The sequence below is a fragment of the Formica exsecta genome, unplaced genomic scaffold, assembly GCF_003651465.1.
Source record: "Formica exsecta isolate Colony F162 unplaced genomic scaffold, ASM365146v1 scaffold1136, whole genome shotgun sequence".
Classification (NCBI taxonomy): Eukaryota; Metazoa; Arthropoda; class Insecta; order Hymenoptera; family Formicidae; genus Formica; species Formica exsecta.
In genome coordinates this window covers 110,402-122,511 of record NW_021848476.1, presented here as the reverse complement: position 1 = coordinate 122,511, position 12,110 = coordinate 110,402, and the positions used below count along the sequence as shown (strand labels likewise).

The 12,110-nt window shown below is 35.3% G+C and overlaps 4 protein-coding genes across 4 annotated transcripts in view; 2 read left to right on the top strand and 2 right to left on the bottom strand.

Annotated features, from left to right (window-relative positions):
- Positions 1-1,514: 1,514 nt before the first annotated feature.
- Positions 1,515-2,899, bottom strand: LOC115237023 (probable alpha-ketoglutarate-dependent hypophosphite dioxygenase). Its single transcript, XM_029809779.1, has 2 exons — positions 2,477-2,899; positions 1,515-2,364 (listed from the first exon to the last, which is right to left on the bottom strand). Exons 1-2 carry the CDS (start codon positions 2,693-2,695, stop codon positions 1,759-1,761), a joined length of 825 nt encoding a protein of 274 aa, XP_029665639.1. The 5' UTR covers positions 2,696-2,899; the 3' UTR covers positions 1,515-1,758.
- A 98-nt stretch (positions 2,900-2,997) lies between these two features.
- On the bottom strand, positions 2,998-4,553 carry LOC115237029 (MAD2L1-binding protein). Its single transcript, XM_029809792.1, has 2 exons — positions 3,965-4,553; positions 2,998-3,882 (listed from the first exon to the last, which is right to left on the bottom strand). Exons 1-2 carry the CDS (start codon positions 4,381-4,383, stop codon positions 3,522-3,524), a joined length of 780 nt encoding a protein of 259 aa, XP_029665652.1. The 5' UTR covers positions 4,384-4,553; the 3' UTR covers positions 2,998-3,521.
- A 111-nt stretch (positions 4,554-4,664) lies between these two features.
- On the top strand, positions 4,665-8,730 carry LOC115237013. Its single transcript, XM_029809769.1, has 12 exons — positions 4,665-4,923; positions 5,104-5,322; positions 5,413-5,601; positions 5,677-5,850; positions 5,944-6,068; positions 6,141-6,643; positions 6,758-6,960; positions 7,028-7,229; positions 7,310-7,501; positions 7,589-7,681; positions 7,769-8,056; positions 8,124-8,730. The coding sequence occupies exons 1-12, from the start codon at positions 4,870-4,872 to the stop codon at positions 8,447-8,449; spliced, it is 2,568 nt and encodes an 855-aa protein (XP_029665629.1). The 5' UTR covers positions 4,665-4,869; the 3' UTR covers positions 8,450-8,730.
- A 633-nt stretch (positions 8,731-9,363) lies between these two features.
- The window catches only part of LOC115237005 (zinc finger protein 845-like), a 5,451-nt gene continuing 2,704 nt past the window's right edge, over positions 9,364-12,110 (top strand). Inside the window, exons 1-3 of the mRNA XM_029809756.1 lie at positions 9,364-9,809; positions 10,248-10,587; positions 10,719-12,100. Of these exons, the coding sequence (XP_029665616.1) occupies positions 9,636-9,809; positions 10,248-10,587; positions 10,719-12,100 (1,896 nt within the window). The 5' untranslated portion in view covers positions 9,364-9,635. The remainder of the gene's footprint in view (positions 9,810-10,247; positions 10,588-10,718; positions 12,101-12,110) is intronic.

Here is a 12,110-nt window from a genome sequence, read left to right as displayed (position 1 = left end):
TTTTTTCTTCAAAAATTTTTTTAAAATCTCGTTTTTTTTTTTTTTTTTTTTTTTTTTGTACTTTGGAAAAATACAACGTACAGCGATGATCGACGTGCGATGATAGCGGATCAATCGAAAGCGAGCCGATAATACTATCAGACGGCTATCGACGATAGCGGTCAGTTGGATCGCGACAGTTCGCGCTCGGAGAAATCCGGTGGTGCATGAATGTGGCAGACACCCACCCACCCACGCACACACTGCCTTCCGCCTCTGCTCGCTATTTCGCTCGCATCGTCCGCGCCGACTGTATCGTCGCCTTTCTGCGAGCTTCGCGGGTGCACGCGAGGATCTTACGCGGCGGACACGACGGTACGAGGACGGACGACAACAGCAACAGCAATAGCAACAGCAACAACAGCAGCAGCAGCAGCAGCAGCAGCAGCAGCAGCAGTCTGTAGTAGTGGTGGAGAGTACCACTCGGCCGCGCGACACATGTGTTTCACTTGTTCACCGCCAACACTCCCCGCATCCGTTTGCCGGCACTCGGGGCACGGTGGTATCTAGCGAGCACGCTGTGGAACGCGCGTCCGTATTTCCGCGTGATCGTCTCGCCCCCGTGCCGTCTGGAAAAAAAAAGGAAGGCGAGGAAACTCTGATCGCCTCCTTGAGTCGACGGTGTCGACCCTTCACGGTGTCGACAACACTGGCGGTGGCGGTTCGCGTTCCGCGCGTTCCCCGCGTCTCTTCGCTCGCGCGCGGTTCGACTACCGTGATTTACGACTTTCGATCATTTGTGGAGACTCGTTGTGCCAACGATTATTCTTCATTATTTTCGTCCGATACTTTTCCTCCCTCTTTCTTCGAATTCGCGCGACGATTTCGTTTGTCGCTCTCTCGTTTGCATTTTCGAAAGATGACGGTTTGGGGCCTTTTATATCGCATCTCAATTTATGTCAAATCGCTGATCTCTCGTTCCGCATGTTCCGTACAATCGGATTCCCGCTTCTCGACGCGAGGTGAAAACTCGCGCGAGATTCGTATCGATGCGCCTCCTCCGCGCGCCTGTCAATCGCATGTTACATAAACGAAATGTAAAATGATATATTTGGTGATTTGTAACATTGTTAGATATTATAAGTTAAAACGAAGATCGATACTTGTATAGTTTTATGGAGAATCGTTTCTTTACGTCTTTCTACGTTACCTTTTAATTTTTGTCTTACGATTATGTCTCTTTCAGCCTACAAAATGTGACAAATTATATAAATATTTCTAATTTTTCTAATTATATTAATTGGAATTATTTCAAAGAGAATGTATTATATCGCATGATTATGTGACTTTATACTCTTGATGAACATGTATGCAACATTTTTGATGCATTAGAGAGATATATTATTAAAATAGTTTATCAGATATATGATTATTGAGTGAGATGCCATTCCAAAGCTGTATTATGGATGATGACACGGAGCTGAATAATGGGATTTAGCATATTTCTTGTACGTTCTATAATAAACAACGATTTCAGACCTATAAAAATTCAAATTTATTGACAATTTCCAAGAACAAAATGTAGAAAAGTCGAGAAAAGCAGAAAGTTTTTTTATAGCTTACAATTAGTAGTATCATGAAATAAGAATCATTGCAGAGTATCGTTCATACAAAAAATAATTTAATCATATTCTACGATTTTATGCTCTATTACATATACAGCCAGATTTAGAAATAGAATAGATATTCGCTTAGAGCTCGTGATTCATATGTATCAGATTAATGCATATGTCTATTGACCATCGATGCGTCTCGGTAAATATTGTTACCGCGAAGCACGAGTCCTTGACAGGGAGATTTGTGCACGTCCTCGGTCGGTTCGTCATCGGCGGCTCTCACTTGTATAAGAAACATACGTCGGCTTCTATCGGATAGATTCAAGTACGAACCGTGAAGCAGCAGGTAAGAAAAGATGACGATTTCGCCCTTCTTGGCCGACACGGGCGCAGCTTTCGACAAGGGATATTTCTCAGGATTGACGTAATGATATTGATCACCGGTCTTCTCATCGGTCACTCCATGATCCTCTAACGGTCCCAGTTTGTGACTACCTGGGTATACCGCCAAGCCACCGTTCTCCGGTGTCGTGTCATCCAAGTGTATAAACACGGCTAGCATAGTGTGCTTCTTGTGAGGAAAATAGTGATAGTCTTGATGCATCAAGTAAGGCGCTCCCTTCTCCGGCGGTTTTACGTGTGCCTTGGTATGATGTAGCAGGATATCTTCGGTATCCATGATATCTTCAAGCGCGTCTAATAAATTTGGATGCGTAATTGCCCGGGTGAAAACGCCGCTATGCATTTGCAGATTGTGAATAGATTTTACCTAGCGCAAATATACATAAAAATATTGTTTTAATAATTTAATATAATATATGCATACATTCCATATTCATTTCATGGAATACAAAATATGACTGTGTATATTTCTCACTTACAGTATAATCAATGTATCCAGCTGCTTTCTTCATCTCTTCTCCGACCCAGCCAGCTTCCAAACCTGCTAGATTTTCACAATGTTTTCTCTCGAACAATTCATTATAGGCGTCTGATATCTCGTTTATTTCCTTTGTGGAATATACATTTGTCAACTTTATATAACCATTCTCGTGCCAGAATTTGTTTTCTTCCGGTGTTAAAAATTTTAAGCTAGCCATGTATCCGATATAAAATTTTTGCGCTCCTTATATAAAACAACAATCTCTTATTACGACTTCAACATCAAGACTCGGTATCGCGTCTCACGTCAAATATTAAAATATGCATCACCCCACTCCTTAGAAATGGTTCCTCAGTAGGGATTATCTATGCGTGTTGAAATATGCAGATTCATTTGTTGATCTCTTGAGACTATACAATTTTATAATCTTCTTGTAAACTTGCAAGAATTTTTATTAAATCTACCTCTTAGATTAGTATAATAATTTTGTAAACAATATAATAATTAATAACTACACAACTCAAGATAAAAATATTTAACATTATATTTATATGTATATATATATATGATATAAAATATCAATGTGATTATACAAAATTTCATTTTTCTTACAATAAATCACCAATAACATAATTCTTATCTTATTTGTTGTATAATATATGTATATTGATAAATAAAATGTTTAATTATTGCATAATTTTGAAGTCCAATTTCTTGATTACGTAAGCTGACATACAAAAATGCTTATCTTGTTATGTTGATATGAGCAAAAACATCGTATTGGTTCTTTCTGATAGCGTATGGAAATTTCTATCGTGTGACCTCAAGGAATTTGTCGAGTCACATCATGTCATTGCAATGTCATTGCATATAAATGCAAATAGTTTGCTATTACATACATTAATATGCATTTAATACTGTTTCATGACTTTCAATCAAATTATTTATGATACAGCTATATAATACTCTAAAGTGAAAAATTATTTAACATGCTCTAAAAAAATTTCAATTTCCGCTATAATTGTTATATCATAAAGTTATGGTCACGAACGGAATTTAAATCCCTTTATAATTTGTTTGGATTGATACCATTGATACAAAGAATGAGTAGAACTATTGTATTGAGTATATTGCACATTATCTTCATTTTCTAGCTGTATCTTATACGAGTCATGATATACTGCAACAAGTGACTCGCAATTACACCGCGTATCCACTTGATCACTTTGGCATAGTTTGATTCTGAAGCAACTTGCAGTTTGCATTGGTGGCACGTATTGTGGTTTAGGCAAGAAAAAGTCTGATACTGAATTGTCATCATTTTTCTTCAACATGATGAACATGTTTGTCATACTTAAAGGTATATTCATGGCCTCCTGAAACTCGCCGCATTCCAACAGGGACCTGTCCACAAATAAAATTAATGTTAATCATATTGAAATTTTTTTATACAAGCAAACAATTATATTCTCTTCTTCCTATTAACCTCATGAGTTTTAAAAGGGGTTTTCTCGAAGAATGCTGATATTCCCTATGCTGCTTGCTGTTGAGAATGTATGAGGGAAGCTCTATCACAATGCAGAGTTTTGGTGATAGTATCGTAGCGCCAAGTAATATAGCGACTTCTTTCACGTCGCAACCCTTGAGAAAGAATTGCGAGGATAACTGATCCGAGACGTTCTTCATCATATTCGATAAGGTTTTAAAGGAGATCGCGTTTCTATCTGTCGCCTTCACGCTCGTCTGAAACTTGTCTAACGCTTCATACGCGAACGGTATTTGTTGTTTTTGATATAGAACGTATTTCACGAGTTCCATCACTATTTTTGTGCACGAATCATTAGTCAGCGGCTCGTCCAACATTATATCGATCTCCATTTCGCCTTTCTTGCATATGGAAAACATTTTTAGCGAGAAGGAATTCAGAATATAACCTATAGATATTTATTTTACAAAATGTTTGTTCCCGCAAAAAAGATTAACAACACAGCAGCATTCATACGACTCTTTCTTTTTTCAAACACGGAGTAGATTGGATTACGATAAAGGAGAGATTAGGTTGGATCGCGCAGAAAGGACCTACTTCCTACTTCACGTAATACTAAGGGCCTATCCAGACAGACCTACATAGTCGCATAAACATATGCATATGGAAATTGATTGGTCCATTTTCTTGTGCATTTGCTTATGGACCAATTGATTTTCTTATGCATATATTTATGCGACTATGCAAATCCGTCTGAATAGGCCCTAAATGTTGGTTGCCATGCCTAGTTAGTTACTAAATTCGGCTTATTTACATCTGCCGTTGAAATATATGAATTTTGAAGTTTCACAGAGCTGTGAAAGAGAAAAAAAGAGAACGATTGAGATATAAAGTATAATATAATAATGGATCTAAAGACCAAGCAAATGAGAAAGCTACTGGAACCTCTACAACAGCAGGTAATTAAGCTAATATTTCTTTACATATTTAATAATTAATATATTTACTAAGGCAACATTGTATAGAAAAACACATTGCTTTTCCTAGATTCATATCAAATTTAAAATTTATAGAAATTATAATATTAGTACATCGTTATTAAATGAGAATGAAAGTTAAAATTATTTTATTCCTTTCAGATAAACAAGCTGCATTCGTTGCTAACCAATGCTTCTATTAATTCATCAGAAATTTTGGTTACAAAGTCAGCGATCGTTGAACAACTGTATTCTTTAATTCAGAGATTTAAGAATTTAGCAAGTAATGATAATTGTGACCATGAGGAAGCAAATGTAAAGTTTATTGATACAATGACCAATTCAAAATACATTTCTCCATTGAAGGATATTGATGAGATTGTAAGTGGCATGAGAAAATCTTAACATTTTATATTGTATTGCTTATTTTTATTAAAATTTAAAGTTGAACTATTTTATTGTTTTTTTCAGATTAAAGATATTAAAAACAATGATATTGATAAACATACAACAGATTTATTGCTCAATAATTTCAAATTAGCTTTGCGAGCTTTAGAAGATTTAGAATGTTTGCCGTTGAAGCAAAGATTCCAAGATTGTCTGGATTACGTTCGAGAAATGAGCATAGCAAATGAGATTGAGGATCTCCAAAATATAAAAGTAACAATTGGTGAAATAAATCTGAACTGAATTATGTCTCTTTGTATTAATATTAAAACCTTTGCTTCTTTAAAGGAACTTGGTACTTCGATATTGGAGGTACTTGAACCATTACAAAAATTTAGAAGAAGTCTGGTATCTACTTTTTTGTCAGAAAAGCTGGCTCTATATTCCTCTCAACTCTGCACATCATTTGAGATGCTAGTACAATTGGCTCAGGAGCAGCATCGGTTAAATGCACCTATTTATGTAATAAATTATATATTTAATCTTTGTTTCTTTGTATATATATATGTATTTAAATTGTTTCTACATGTGTACATTGGGGAAATGTGTATACAGGCTTGCAAGAAGTATATTTGTGGAAGAATATGCACTTGTTGTGAAATGATTTTGAACTTATTGAATGGTTCCAACCCATCATTGGAAGAGGAAGCTTTTGAAAAGGAGAATCATTTCGTCTATAGGTAAAAAGAAAAATATGTTTCTAGTTGTAATTTTGTATTTAACTCGTTCTGATATTATGATATACTTTGTAGAATGGATTTAGCGTTAGACATTATATTAGAAATGTCAAGCAAAACGCATCAGGAGCAATTATTTGAATGTGCAGAACTATGGTTGAGACTGGAAGATGTTTTTTCTCATGCTATGGCAATTACCCAAGTGTGTCAATTGTACAATTTTGAAGCCATAACTGGATCATGTCAGTCTATAGTAATGGAATATGAGAAATTAAAGCAGCAATTACTATCGGAAACACCAGATACAGCGTTAAATAACTTATTTATGCACACCTTGACCGATGCTCTTTATCGTTTAGAACGTAAAGTCAATATAGCAGTATTGACACTCGCGATGGAGGTGTTTAGCAATCCTTATGCGGCTTTGAGGAAGCTCGTTATGACATGCGGAAATTCGTTAAGCGCGAAAACAAGATCCAAGAATGATTTAAAAAATCTTATAGAAGACTTTGACCAACTTTTCGACCAAACTATGCAAATTGGAATATTTGCTATTGCTTGTTGCAAGGACATGAATCGTCAGTCATTTTTCTTTATCAAGCAAACATTTTATATAATATATATTTAATAAAATCTTTTCAAGTTAATAAAATTATTCGATACAAATTTTTCTTTTTTTTTTTTTTTTTCAGGTAATAATAAAATTCGCAATTGCCTCGCCGGATTCGAATCCTTAGAGACGGAATTAATTTCTGCCATAACTTCCTTCTACTTGCATCCAGATAATAAAGAAATGCGTTCTAGCGTCAAACTATTGACTACACAGTGGCAACGAGAAATGAACAAATTTCAAACTGCTGTAAACTTTATTATAAATTCAGCTGCCTTTTGCGAAGTAAATATTAAATACATTATAAAGAATTATTATTTTTAGAGAATACTCGAATATATCTTTTTCTCAGATAGTTATGGACAGTCTACAAGAACGTATAACGGCAATCTCGGATTATCTAGATAACAGACAACCAGTAACACAACTTCAGGTACAAGGCATTGTTCAACATGCTTCGGCTTTATCTAGCCAAGTGACAACTATTGTAAATGACATTGGTACTGAGAACATTGATCGTCATACAATAATGATGACAAGAGAATTAAAAGCAGGTAATTATGCTACATTACTCTTTGAGTATGTTATAGTTTGTCACATCATGATATGTCACATACTTATTTCGTTACTATAGCTATATTTGAAGCCAATAAAGCTGCCAAGACTCTCCTGATTGAAAATGCGACAGAGCCTCAGCAATTGCGGGTGATAAAACGATGCGAATTAATATTGAATGTCGTTCAAAGATTGCAACCTGCTCTGTCCATGATCATGAACAGTATTATACATGAAAAATCTGTAAGAACCCAAGGAGATTCCAGCCGTGGTATGATAAATAATGCTTTATAGGATGCAAACACTTTTTTGCTAATAACTACCCTATTAAAGAAATATCAAATTCTTTATATTGCAGGTATTATTTCAAATACTGTCAATTTTCCATCCACAATTTATGGTTTGCAGCGCGATGAAAATAGTACAGTTTATATCAGAACACCCTACACAGGTTTGTAAGAACTTAGAAATATTTCGTATGTATTCTGCATGTGTTCATATATTTTTTTAAGTTAACATATATAAATTTATGTTTTAGTAAAAGCATATAAATCGCAGGTATCCATTCAACCGGCAAATAGCATAATGCAAAAGTCATCGGGTTTGTCATACTTGATACCCTACATAAAGAATGGTCGCACTTTGCGCAGCGAACATTCCGTCATGTATAATACACCGCATAAAAATAAAGATACAACAGAGCCAGTTGTTAAAAGCGACATATCCCTTAGGAATTTATCTAGCATTAGACAACATCTTTTTAGTAGAGATAGTTTTAAAGTTCATTCTAACATTGATATATCTGAAGATAGTATGGATTTAACAGGTAATGTGTATTTGAAGTAGTAATTTACAGATAGGAATTATGATTACATTAGAAATTGTTTTTTCAGCTGTCTTAGAAAAGATTACTTTGCCATCTTCATCGGGACATGCAACGTTTTCATCTTGCAAATCCTTAAAAGTACAGAATGTATCTTCTGAAAGTGCAAATAAAGAAATTGTTTCTAACACAATCGCAGAAAAATTATCTAGAACTGTTAAACAAGAAACAGAAAGTTGTGCAAATGAATCTACGATAACAGAGAAGGTGGGTGATTGTACTATATCTGGTGGCGGTGATGCATCTTTGGTCATGAAGACCTGTCAAAAGCTTAATAATGTTCAACTCTCAAGTAATAAGATCCAAAAATCGATATTAGAAAAACACGAGTTATAAAAAGAGAAGATTGTATTTTTCATATGGAACATTAAACATTAATTATTGTAATTTTTGTTAATTATAAAGAGTATTTAAGTATTATTACAATATTATAACATGTAATTTGTATTAACATGTAATTAAGTATGATAAAGTGAACATGAATATTAATTGAATGTCAATTCCAATATATGATAACTAAATCTAACAAAATTTAAATTTGAGAATTGTATAAATGTTGAATTTTATAAAAATTTAATTGTGTTTATATGTGTGTGAAACAATAAAAGATAGAAATGTTTATTCTATATTCTAGTTTTTTCCTTTCAATTTTATTAATTTCTTACTTCATTCAGGAGACATGATATCCTGACATCAAACATCCTGATCAATCAAATGCACAGTGGAACAAGTGAACAATCTGAAGAAAAATTATTCTTATTTTATTAAACTTTTTAAATTAATGTCTATAATGACGGTATGAATATATGATTATTTTGATTAATTAAATTATGTAAAACAGTTTCAACATTACAATAAAAATATAATTTAATTAAAATAATCAATTATATACACAATTATGAAATATATGAATTGAAAGTTTATCCAATAAAATGGAGAATTATATCTTTTCAAATCACTTATTTGTTACTCCGTGGAACGATCGTAAAACTCATTGTAAAACGGAGTAAAAACTATAAATATTTGGAGTTTCATGCTACATTTTCGACTGAATTATTTTATCTGATCTTTCTAGCTGAAATTTTCCTCTCACATTTTTTTCAAGAAATCTGATAAAAACACATACTTGTTTTATTATAAAAAAAAAAAAAATAGCTATATGAGATAATTAGAAATTTTGGAGGATATTTTTTTATATACACTTTCTGACAATCTCTTCCTCTTCCTCCCATCCTGCATATATACATTCAATGTAATTCGCATGGAAGAACGAATGTGAAGAGGCTGAATAAAAAAGAAATCCTCGGAAAGTATATAGAAAAAATCCGTAGATATGCTGCATATATGTAATATAAGTTAGTGTCAGGTGAGGTGAGAGAAGAAGGTGAACGGACTAGAGTATTAGAGAGATAGAGAAAGAAAGAGAGAGAGAGAGAAAGAAAGAAAGAGAGAGAGAGAGAGGGCAGTCCAATTCGCAAATCGCAAGTTGGTCCAAGTCCCAAGTCAGTCCACCAAACAAAACATGGACGCCGTAGAAATAAATACGTCGGGTCCGCCGCAGAGTGAGGACGCGATCGCGTCCGCGGTGAAAATATGCCGCGTGTGCCTGCTCGACAACCTGATGATGCGAGACCTCTTCCTCGAGAGCGAGGTCGCGTCCCTCTCAATGAAAGCGATGAGCTTCACCAACGTTAAGGTTAGATATATAGTTTGGAGGTTAGATACCGACGCAAATTTCGCGATCACTCGTTATTATATTATCGTTTCTTTTTCTCTCCTACGATCTCGTACCGATCTCTGGCAAGATTCAAACTTTTTCGCTATTCTTTCTATCAAGTACGAGTCGTATCTTGCCAAGAGAGGACGACAGTCTTTACATCCTGTACATACTTATAATTGTGAGACTGATGTAATTTTATTTTTTTTTTTTTTCACGTGTAACGAGCGCTAGAAAGCCCAATTATTATTATGATAGATATTGTTTTAAAGTACAAGGTTTTGTTGATTTGTTTTATTGATACGTAAGCTTATGCTAAATAAAGTATTGGATTTCCCACACACGTTGCATTTTTTTCTAGTCTCCTAGCAAATGGTCATTTTTTACCCTGTATAATGAAACGTATATTTCAATTAGATGTTACCAGACGACGGTCTACCGGCACAGGTGTGTTGTGTTTGTGCCGACAAATTAGAGTCGGCGTATGAATTTAAGTTACAAGTGGAGCAGGCTGACAGTGTCCTCAGAAATAGGTTTATCGGAGGGATAATAAAGGAGGAATTGTTTCTTAATGAGGTCGAGATACACTTAGATGACGAAAGGAATGACGATATGGAGGACATGAATGTCAGTACCGATTATGAACCTACTGTCACAGTTCTACCAGAAGAGACAGACGTTGATAAAAACTTTTTGAAAGAGCAATTAATGATTTTAGAAAATGAAAAATTGACGAATGTAGAAGGAATGCAACAAAGTGAGTAAAATGCGCTTAATAATCAATCAATATTTCACAGACTCAAATTCAAAGAAAATATTGTTTTAATAATAAGAATAATTTAAAGCTTTTCGAGTTTTCTTAATAAGTAACATATTGAATTTGTTTAGATGCAGAACAGGATAATTCACAGGAGATTACACAACAAATTAGTCAAAACGTCGCAGAAGAGTCGCAGCAAGAATTAGTTGATACAGAAGATAACGATATACCAAGTACTATCGAAGAATCTAGGAATCAAAAGTCTTGTATGAACGAAAATATCACTTCGAGTTATATAGAGGCAATTCCAACAGAGGAACATGATTACATTATGCAGCAACAATGTGTGTTGCCCACTGAACAATTTCCTTTGCAGGAAAGGATACATGCGGATACACAAGTTGAACAAAGTATAGTGGAGTGCCAACAAACATTATCTGAATTAGATCAAGAGAATCGAGTTGAACAAATTCAAGAAAATCAAGCTGAACAAATTCAAGGGAATCAAGCTGAACAAATTCAAGAGAATCGAGTTGAACAGATTCAAGAGAATCGAGCTGAACAGATTCAAGAGAATCAAGCGGAGCAAATTCGAGAGGCTCAAGAGGAACAAATTCAAGAGAATCAATCTGAGCAAAATCAAAGTGATAAAAAGAAATCTTTTAACGAAGAAATGTCTACGACTGATAACGAGCCAGCGGTGGGACAAGATTCATCTCAAAACGAAACTAGAAGAAGTAAACGTAGATTAGCTCGTCGGACGTTCGCCGAACGGGATTCCGACGAAGAGAACTATTTCGAAAATTTAAATCTCAGTTCTCGATTGAAAAAAGCACAGGCGGATAAGGCGGAGAAGATTTTCTTTATGTGTTATTTGTGTGACAAACAGTTCCTGTCAAAGAGCGTTCTGAAGGAGCACATGCATTCTCATGAAGAAGTGAGGAAAGCGCTCTCTCTAAAGAAAACGCCGGAGAAGCCGCAGAAGATACAGACCAACATCTCCACCACGAAGACTCCGCCATCTGGAAAAAAAGCCAACAAGTGCCCTTATTGCGGTAAAGAGTATTTGTACATAATCTCGTTTACTAAGCACATTAAACAGCACGAGCGGGAGCGAGAGGAGGCGAAAGAAGATCCTATGCCGCTCGAAATTTCGTTCCACGAAGATGAGCATAGTCTAGACTTTGATGGTAACAATTCGGACAGAGAATATAGAAAACGAACGAGGAGAGGAAGTATAGCTGACGGAAACGATGACGCCACGACGAGCGACAACGACCAGGATAAAAAAAGAAAACGGAATCGTGTCGAAGAATTCGCATGCGACAAATGTCCAGAGAAATTCGATACGAAACGAAGCTTGCAAAAGCACTCGCTCACGCACGTTAGCTTTAAGTGCAACGTGTGTCACGATGAGTACGACACTCTGGTACAACTAAGGAATCACCGAACGAAACATGTAGTCGAAGGCGTACTTACAGAGCAGGATTTAGAAGAAGACATGAAGCAGATGATGGCCA